General features: G+C 36.6%; 1 protein-coding gene across 2 annotated transcripts; it reads right to left on the bottom strand.

Annotated features, from left to right (window-relative positions):
• Nucleotides 1-1,151: 1,151 nt before the first annotated feature.
• LOC113706423 (thylakoid lumenal protein TL20.3, chloroplastic-like) lies at nt 1,152-7,639 on the bottom strand. 2 transcript variants are annotated; one of them, XM_072063356.1, is made up of 7 exons: nt 7,412-7,639; nt 7,115-7,277; nt 6,998-7,027; nt 6,722-6,828; nt 2,595-2,629; nt 2,335-2,463; nt 1,152-1,683 (listed from the first exon to the last, which is right to left on the bottom strand). In XM_072063356.1, the coding sequence occupies exons 1-7, from the start codon at nt 7,560-7,562 to the stop codon at nt 1,492-1,494; spliced, it is 807 nt and encodes a 268-aa protein (XP_071919457.1). In that variant the 5' UTR covers nt 7,563-7,639; the 3' UTR covers nt 1,152-1,491. The 2 variants fall into 2 exon arrangements, with proteins under 2 accessions (XP_071919457.1, XP_071919458.1); XM_072063357.1 differs by having other exon boundaries at nt 7,115-7,321; nt 7,412-7,600.
• Between the last annotated feature and the right edge of the window lie 3,066 nt (nt 7,640-10,705).

Below are 10,705 nucleotides of genomic sequence, written 5' to 3'. Positions count from 1 at the left end.
TCAAGAAAGTACAGCCATGGTACTGAGCCATTTGAACAAGGAATGTTGTGACAGCTATATTGTCTGATACTTTTACGGATCAATTTAAATGAACATAAAAGGATTTTTCATGATTTGGTTTGGTAGAGTACTGTTAAATGGAACTTCAGAAGTTGGGCAAAAAGATATGGCGGGATTTTCCACATGGAAGTTCCCCAATCTGCTTCGGTGCAATTAATCTCAAACTGAAGCGGGAGAAGAAAGCACAGCAGAAAGGCCAGGGTTTTCAGATGAAATGAAACCATGTCTTATAATACATATGCAAGCAGAAAATCTGCAGAATAATTACTACACAGTTTTAAGACCAAGCGAAAGTGAATTATAGTTATTTTTATCTAACTCCATCCACTTATAATGTCCTTGTCCTTTTTTTTTTTTTATTGAGTGTTAAGCAAGTACCTATCTGAGGCTGGTTATCAACACTTGTTTATAATTTAGGCTTCACCTCTTGTTTGCTGGAATTAAGCAAAAGAAAGCAAGAGCAAATATGCTGTGACAACTACTCAGGTAAAAGCATTTGCATGATCACGCTCAAACAATAATGACACAATACAGGACAATTTTATGAAGAAACTACAAAGCTTGTTTTAGACTCTTAGTTGAACATCGCCAATTGTGTGATGAGTGCTTTCTTCAACTTTAATGATCAGCCCATTGCTTCAAAACCAAAAAAAAAAAAAAAAAAACACTTTGATCAGCCCAAGTCAATGAATTTTTTTTTTTTTTTTTTTTGTCGCGGTTTAGCTTGTCCAGTAAATGCTTCTGATGTTCTGGTCTCCATGTTCGACGGTAAAACATGAATGTTAAAGTAACTTCCACGACTTGTTAAGCTAGTTCAATACCATGATATTCTGATGTTCATCTGTTATTGATATTATTGAAACAAAACTCGTCTCATGAACCTGAAGTGATCTAAAGCTCTAAACTACGAATCGATAGGCCAATGGAAATATTAGTGTTCAGATTGATGAGTCCTACATTTAATGCATTTTATTGTTTTGAGAGTAATTAATCTCTGAATTTTTCCTTGGTCAAAGTATGAGAGTTGGGAGAAGGCAAATTTGAGTATATTCTCAAAGAAGTTCCGATGCATGCAGTACTCTGATAAGAGATGACAAAAGAGTGTGCTTTGGCGATAATTATCCTTGCAACTTACAGAATGTGTGATCAATTGCAAGGCCATGCATATTTCACACATGCTTATCTTCTCAACATTACAATTGATACGGAGAAAATTGCTAGTTGTTTCTCATTATAATGCCAACTACGAGTAAATAAGTCAATAAACTCTTCAGAAGAAACATAAACACGTTAGCAATAAGGTATCAAGTCTGCTTGTGAAATCTTTGAGGTGTCTAGAATGTCATCAAACTTGGGGGGTAGTGATGCTCAGGCAAAGTTGATTCTTGATAAGCCCAAAAATCAGCAAAAATTTGTTCTGAGTCAGACTAATTAATTTGCATCACATAGGCCGGTGGTTGGATCACAATATCCATCACGGTCAAGCAATTTCTTTGGCGGAGCACTAAGGAGAGGTGAAGAAGGGGAACCGTAGGCGTTTCTTCGACTGTTTCCACAACCTAGACTTTTTCTGGTACTTATCCCTGTTATAGGATTTGTGCCACTTGCATATTTGCAAAGAGCCTCCAAATCAACGTAAATAAAATTAGATGTGTCAAAGAAAGATAGCATACGAGAATAGAGAAAGACACAAGGAGAGATCAAGCCAAAAACAGTGTACATGCCTAAATTCCACAACTAGAAAGACTGAGATATTTCACAAAAGCAATTGTATCCCCCTTAACAGATTCTTTTTTAGGTTTCCAGCTTGTAAATACGAATAATGAGTATATTTAACTAAGCTAATGGAAGAATTCGCACATCTTATTTCCATAATTTCATATAAATAATTTGTTCTGACAGATTGCTCTAAGAAATTGAGGGTCTGTTGACGGACAAGCACAAAAGTTCATGAAACAGCAGGCAGACAGGCAGTTCTAATTTGGCAAACGTATAAAAAATGTAGACTGTCCCCAGCTGGTAGGCTTCAAGAATGACCAGCAAGTATACAGTTTCTGGGCTCGATCTTGACATAGAAATTTTACCATTTTAACTTTTCGATTGATCATAAATGTAGATTGCAGGACTCAGTGAAACTTTGCTACGCTGTTCTATTAAGAAGTTTTCCCTCATTGAAAGCTTTTGCAGAATGAAACTTGTATAACGAACTAATCCTGGGAATGAGTTCAGGGGTTTCCGACACTTAACAGATGATCAAGAGAACATCAAGAATACCTGTTTTTGGGGAAGGTCTATCACTGCATCACTAAAGTCAGCACCCTCAATAGTAGCACCCCCAAGATCACTGCGGGTGAGAACTGATCTAGCCAGGATTGCATTGGTGAAATTTGCCTCATTAAGAACCTGCAGGGATAATCAGCACCTCAAAACTTGAGAGCATATTAATGTCATACTGAAATGGAAATTAATACAATGAAGACTTGAGTCTTTTCATTGAAATGGCTATGGAGCTTAAGAAATACTGATGGGCTTACCATTCGATCCATCAAGGTGTCACTTAAATCTGCGCCTGTTAAATGAGCATAGAAAACCCGGAGTAATGAAAATTTTGTTCCAAAATTTGAAGCAAGTATACAATCAAGGCATTATTCATAAAGTGCCATGTTCAAAATTACAGACATATTGTGCACGCGAGTAGGACTGTCAATGGGGCTGGGTCAGCCCGAGCTCGGCTCGTTCGGCCCGACAGAAAGCCCGATGAGCCCGATCATTTAGTGAGCCGGTCTGAGCTTGAACCTAAAAATTAGGCCCGAATTAAATGTGAGCCGAGCTTGGGCCTTATTAGGCTCATACCCGATATAGGCCCGGCCCTTTAATTACACATATATATAATATTTATATTTTGATATTATGTATAATTATATATCCAAATATATTTTTGCTAAATACTAAATATATATATAAATTACAAAACACAAAAACACATCTAAAGACTCTTTCATGAGCTTTCTTGAGAGCCAATATTAGTAATGCATAACTAAATCTCTAATTTTTCTTATTGGTTGAGTAACTTTTTGTATTGGCATATTATTGGTTGATTTTTTTTTTGGTCTACAAACACAAAAATCATCAAGCATATTTGGATTTAAATCACAAGATTATAAAAAAAAGTTTCAACTTTTAAAGATGTATTGGCTTATGATTGCATGTTTTATTACTATTTTTCATGCATTTTAAACGGATTACATATAAATATTGTTGAAAAAATTTTGGTTTATATACTTTTTAAGAACTATTATTTGTTCATGTTTAGTTTTAATATTATAGTCTTGTAAATGTTAAATTAGTTTTACAACTTAATAGTTATAGTAATTATATTAAGAAAATTCAGGAGTAATAAGTGAGCTTGGGCTAAGCCCGATTAAGTCTCACAACCCGAATATTATGTGAGCTGAGTATGAGCTTCACATTTACGAACCCGAATCTCATAGCCCGAAGCCCGAAAATGTCTCAAATTAAATGAGTTGAGCTTGAACACATCAAAGCCCGGCTCATTAGGCCCGATTGACAGGCCTACACGCGAGTGATTACCAAAAAATCTTTCCACTTAAGCTAAGTAGGGTTAGCTCAAATTAATCTCAGTTGTACATGAAAATTGAGCCCTTTGGTTTTCTCAATTTCGCTAGTCTTTTGCATACATCCAATGTACTCTAATTCCTGAAATTGTTTTTAATTCATTTCTAAATAGGAGGAGCAACACAGCAGCAAACTCTCACATTAGAGGGACCAAAAAATAAAGATTTCCATATTGAGGGGCTTAATGGATGCAACATTTTCATTTCAAGGTCCAATTTGCCACAACTGTTTTCATTTAATAAAGCGCATAATATTGCGTATATAAGCATTCTTCCCGATTGTCATTTAATAAGGAGCCACAAAGTTTTCCTTCAAATTACGATTATTCTGATAGAAGGACATTATTGTTGAAAAAGAACAAAGAACATTATTGTGACATTATTTTGTGAAAAAAATAAATAAAGTTAGACAAAACATTTCTTTTTTGGAGTAAAAATTAGAAAAAAAAATGTTAATCTCACCATTTATAACAGTTGTAATGGATGAACAAATAAATACAGATAATTAGCCACTTAAATTTCATATTGGAGTTGGACCATAAACTAACGACTCAATGGTCATCCATTCCATTGTCAAAGAATGTTTTAATATAATATATTTTCTTCGATGACAGAATAATTTTATTAACTTATGATCTTCCATCATAGAAGCTGATCACGGCTGGCATAATCACTCTTTTTCTTTCTTTTTTTTTTCAACTTTAAGTATCGACTATTGAAGAAATTGTTCCACTTACGTTACGTGTAGAGAAAAAAGGACAAACAAATCATTCCTCCATCGTTCCTCTCCCGACAATTACCCCATTTTACACTACATCTTTTCCTTGGCCCAAAATGCATTGATTGATGGATGGACTCAATGCAATTTTCATAATCGAAAAGCCACCTTTTTTCGTTAGGCCCAAAATGCCAAAATGGATCATTTTCAGTTTTCTTCTTTTGCCCCGAAGCCCCAATCCTCCTCCGCTACTTGAACCCTGTTCCCTCCTTCACCGCACCACCGCCTTATTCCATGATTTCTCGAAATCTCAAACTTCAAAACTCCCGGACATTAATTTCATCAAGCGAAACCCTTCTCCACCAAATACAGGTCAGAATTCCAAAATAGCCCTCTAATTTCATCATCATTTAAACAGTTGTTTTATTTCCCTACAGTTCTTTTGCATTCCAATCTTCCTATTCTTGGAACCCTCATTAACAACTCTACAATCTGATACCAACCCTCTAACTGGAATTGATAATACGTTAAGCATTGATCTTTCAACAAGAATATGGAGGATTTGAAATTGGTTCCATCAGTTAAGGATGATGGTTCACAAAAGATTGAATTTTCTCCATCCTCTTGTGTTTTATCTCCCAAGTTCAAGAAAAGAAGATTGTCTTGCAAACGTGATTTTCCGCTGGAGTTTTGCCAATTGGGTACGGAGATTGATCATAAATCTGAGCAAGAAACCTGTAATGCTACAAACTCAGTAAAGGTTGCAGATGGGCTGTTTAATGAAAATGTTAAGGTAGAAGGAGTAGATTATGATCATCGAATGATCAGGACGAGTGAATCAGTGATAAGTCCTAATCCTTTACCTAAAAGGCGTAGAGTATCGGTAGTTCGGGATTTTCCTGATGCCTTCTTGCAACTGAAAGGAGAAAAGGATTTTCCAAAGAAAACCACTGGGAGTGAAAATCAGAAGAAGGATACTGCCTCGGATTTAGAGGATAATATTGAACCGTTAGAGAATATCATTGAGCTTTTTAGAAGTGGAGCTGAGATAGGACGCGATCAGCTGTCTTGTAGTTTGGGATTTGGGCAGGAGGCACCACTGGTTTCTCCTGATAAGAAGGAACTTCAGGTGTTGGTTGCAGAATCTAATATAAAACTTGGCCTCTTATCTCATGATTTGGAATTTGATGGTGAGCAACCACAGGCCTTCCCTGATAAGGAAGAAGCTCTGCAGTTGAATTTAGAATCCGTGATCCCAATAAGTGAGCTAGAGTTTGAACATGGTAGGATCATCAGCCAAAATGAACGTTCAGAGGAGACCAAATCAAAATTTGGAGATGGGCTTGAGGCTAGTTTTATTGGTCAATTTGAAGACTCAGAATTGCAGTGGTTGAAAGAGAAGGCTATGCTGGTTGATGGAGCTTTTCTTGAGCCGAAGGACAAGCAAACTAATTTGGTGCTGTGTTCCGCGATGTTGCCAAAAAGACGCAAAGTTTCTGTTGTTCGTGAATTTCCAGATGCATTCAAACGGATAAATGGAGGAGATAGGCAGTTCAATGTTGCTTGTGTTTCAGAGGATGAGGAAGAACCGTTTGAAATTTGTCCGCCGCCCCTGACAGGTCATGGGAAACTTGACAGGCAGGTTTCGCATTTTGCATTTGATTCTGATCAGGAGGAACCTCTAGAATCAAGGTACAGTCAATCAGGGATTCACAAACTTGAAATTACTGAGATGATTGGCTCAGAAGAAGGGAAGCATAGGGTTTTTGTGCAAGGACTTATGGCTGCACCAACAAGTCCGGGGATTCAAGAACATGAAATCACTGAAGTGATTGGCCCTAGCGAGGATGCACGAGGACAAGGTTCAGGCACCAGATTATGTCAAGGACAGCGTTCAGGCTCAGAAGGTGTGGAGAATAGGATTATTGTGCAGGCACTGATGGCTGCAAGTAGATGTCCTTGGACATCACCAAGAAGAAAAGGTTCTAAAAAAACAAAGAAAATGCTTTAATTCGGATTAGGTAGTATGATTTGATTAGTTCCATCTATATCACTTAAAAGGATTCTCTGAAGGTGTGCCGCATTTGATGAAGAAGCATGGGTGCTACAATGTATTAGGCATACATCTTTATGTATATACGAGTTGGGTACTCTGTGTAATCCTTTTAAGGTTTCTCTTATTTTATTAAGGCGCATCACATTTCGCAGATATAAGATTATTGTTAGACACTGAACCTGGTTCGGCATTTGCCTATGTGAATGTGTGTATTGGGCATTCTGTAAACAAGGTCAAGGTCTGGACATGTACCTGTGAAATTTGCCTTGTATGCAACAGCTTTCTCGAGGTACGCACCATTGAAAGTTGAACCACTAAAATTTGATTCCCTCATGTCAGCAGCTGTGAAATTGGCTCTTCTGTCTCAGACAATACAACAATTTAAGCATCAGAAAGCTTGCCTACTATTAGGGATGACATAGCTTAACAGTTCTGATAACTACACAGTTATCAGAAGATCAACATACAAGACTTGTATCTTTTTATTTGTAGCCTAAATTCAAGTTCCATGATGAATACAGTAGTTACCTGAAGGTCTCGTTTACATGGACCGCTTTTCTGCAAACCAGAACAATCCCAGAATTCGTAAATCAATTTCAAGCATCACTTGTCAAGTAAAATCAGAATATGTTAAAAGGAACTGACTTGAGGTCTGCAGAGCCAAATTGAGCAGCTGAACCAATCCCAAACTCGCCACGAGTTTCTGCCTCGTATTTGTTGAGGTCAGCCAAGGCAGACAGGTTGGTGCTAAATGTCACAACAGCAGCCGCAGCCAGTGCAGTTGAAACCAGCTTTCTCCACTTAGGTTCTGCACCATCAACGGTGTTGGTAAAAATGAACCCAAGTCTTGTGCTGGAATGAAATTCTATCAGTCTTTAGTACTATATGCACTTAATTAGTTTAGTGAATCAACAGAAAAAGGGTATCCGAAATATTACAAACCTGTGGCATTTTTTCCTTGTTGGTCAAGTTGACAGATTACCTTCAAGGGCCTGAGAGCAGATTGCTGAGGAAAGAAGCATCTGTAAGCACAAGAAGGTGAAGGGATGGTAAATGATTTCATTGGAAGCAAAGAGGTTGAAGAGAGTGCCATTTTCAGGGAATTATTATTTTTCTGTTTGTGGATATACAAACGAAATTGAGAGTGCGAAATATTTATGACATGGGAGAAAAGAGGTGGGGCATTAAGATTTGTGAGACTATTTGGAACTTTGATTGGTTCTAAATCTTACGTGGATGTTTTGCTTTCTTCATTTTTCTTTTTCTTTTTTTTTCTTTATCTTCGAGACTTCGACCATATAATTTTGGCAGGACAATTGGTTGGCATTTCGCCACGGATTTTTTTTTTGGCTGTGTATTTCTCATAGGTTCACCTGGAAAGAAAAGCGGACAAACCTAAAACACTTGAGCCCAAATCAAATTGTACATGGGCCGTACGAGACGATATATGACCAAGGATTGCGATTGCTCAAGCAAAATATGATCTTGGGGCAGTTACTCAAGAGTTAAGGGATACTAAGATTTGTTTTTTATACTTTAAATTCAAAAACTTCTTTTTACATCTCTTACGTGAACCCTTATTTCTTTTTGAACATTTATTTATTTATTTATTTTCAATCTTTGAACCTTTACAGAGCATAAGAGGTCATCCCCCGCATACCCAATGTTCTCAACTATTTATTTATTTTGGTTGTATTCGTTGAATGGGTAGTTTCTGATTTTCACTACCAATAATGGGGAGAGCTTTTAATGTTTGTGTGTGTGAAACGGAACTTCTTCACTTGTTAAAATTGGGAGAAAGAAATTGCATGTACATCTTAGAGTTTCAAATGTAATAATCTCTTGTACTTAGTAACCTTGTATGTTGAGTGGAGGTTTAGAGAAACCTCTTACCTTGTCTTCAAGGGGTGATTTTATCAATCAAAACAAATGATTTTACCTCCATTTAAAGTATAACATTCCCTTAATTAATCGATGTGGTATCATATTCAAAACTAGCCAAAGATATATTTCCAATAGTCACTCCATTATCTTGGACTTGAGTGTGATTTCCTTGAATCTTGATCCCTGAGAACTTAAATCCAAAAGGATCTATTTACCATGCATTATTGTCTAAAAGAAAGGTGTCTGAAGTAAAGTTTTTAACGAGTGAAATCAAATCAAATACTTAATATTCAAACTCTATTCATGCATTATATGAACAGGATTTAAGTTCATCTCAAAATAATGACGGACTATAAGAATTGATTTACCATGGTCTAAAAGAATGGTATCTGAAGTGGATAACTACTTCTTCAAGATTGGGTGCCAATGCAACATATGATTGGTTTTACGATATTGCACCAGTCTTGTAGGTGGGATACTTATGTGCATTGACAAATTACCAATTATTATACAGATAAGAACTTTCTTAATGGGAGGGGGAAAAAATGTAGCTCAAGCACGCCTTGGTGATGGTTTGCGCGGTCATGTGGCTTTGGTTGCAGAAGTCATGGTACTGTTTTGCTATTGACCCACCATCTTCACTCAAGTTAAACTCCAACTGATAAATCACAGTTCTTGAGTAAAAGCCATGCATTTCTTCCACTGTTCGATCATTAGCTATTTACGCACAACCTCCGTTGATCTTTTACAATTACAATATTGTATCCAGCTCGCAGTTCCTAATCCGCCCGGCAGTCCTCTTGTCTCCCTTTCACTCAGTCTGTCAGTCACGCGCATGGACGTACACAAATGTGCCCAGCCTGCGCATATGGACACCCTGCATAAGCACAAATATAAGGAGATTTTTCACTTCCCCTCTCACTTCTCAGGCCCAGCTTACAGCAAACAATAGGGTCCTTAGCACTTAGCAGGCAGGCTTCTTAGATTGAACATTTTCCCAATACTGTACGAGATAAGGGGGTCGATGCCCGACATGTTGCCACAAGAAATGGCATGCATTGCAAAAATGAAACAGTGGGGTCACGATTCAACGAAATTCAGGCACTAAAGACTTGCAAAGTCATTTGTCGTACGCTACAATCAAATCAAGAATATGCAATTTGGCGCCAGGGGTTAAGCATTTTGTTAATTATGTCCTTTTGCAAGCATTTTGTTAATTATGTCCTTTTGCACTTTTACGAGTCATGACTAATAGGAGTTCGGCTTTGTGCTGGTTTCAAATGTTCTTATAAACATTTGGAATATTTCTCCGTTTAGGTTGGTTTTATGGAACAAATTTTAATATAAATGAACAAATATAGGTATGTCTAAGCAGCGTTGTGACAACGATGATGAGAACCCAAGGGTTCGGTGCCTTCAACTTGGCACTTGAATGACCATTAATTGCCTGAATTGCAGTCACTCAGAGTGATCAATGAATTCCTACAAGTACGCAGGATCGACCATAGTAATAATTAATCTAGAGTGTTCCAGGGTCAAATCCATAGGGACCAATTAATTTTCTACTCTAATTATTCTAACAAAATAACAAAATTTAAATTCAAAATGTTGTATCTTCTAATTTAGCAATAAAATAATAATCAATTCAAATAGAGCAGTGGTAAGAAAACAAAAGACGCAAGTCTAGGGTTTCACATTTTAATCCAGAATTTGAATCAATGATCTAGTTAATTTTTTAATAAACCATGAATGCATCACACAATTGTATTTTAAATTATCTTTCAATATATCTAAAGTATGCCTAATTAAATCCTATGTATGTTTCGAGATCACAATTATCTCTCGATATATCTAAAGTATGCCTAATTAAATCCTATGTTTGTTTCGAGATCACAAATATTCAACTAAACCCCTTAAAAACTTTGGTGATATCACTGCGTCATACAAATCCTAACCTATTCTCGTGATTAAGTTAAGTATGTTTATCTATTTAGTGTATGGTTGTATCTTCTTTTTCACTTCAATACAAACCTTAAAAGCGTGTCTATAGTGGCCAAGTATAAACATATAATTAAATCAAGATACATAAAATCGTAGAAAAAGGCAAGAAATTAAACTAGAAAAATTAATCAAATTCCTTCGTAAAAACCCTAACCCTAGAAACAATTTAGTTCAATATCATTTCGAAATTATAACCATGAATTCAAAGAATTGCTACAAAAATAAGGAAAAGAGTAAGACGATTTTTCAATTGCTTGCTCCAATCTTCTCCTTGTGCGCTCCTTGATTCGCCTCCGTTAAATCTTGATCTCTTAAGAATAAACTATGAAAAGATATTAAAACTAGGCTAGA

The sequence above is a fragment of the Coffea arabica genome, chromosome 8c (assembly GCF_036785885.1).
Source record: "Coffea arabica cultivar ET-39 chromosome 8c, Coffea Arabica ET-39 HiFi, whole genome shotgun sequence".
Lineage (NCBI taxonomy): Eukaryota > Viridiplantae > Streptophyta > Magnoliopsida > Gentianales > Rubiaceae > Coffea > Coffea arabica.
The sequence above is the reverse complement of the archived record's forward strand: the minus strand, read 5'-3'. Positions and strand labels throughout refer to the sequence as shown.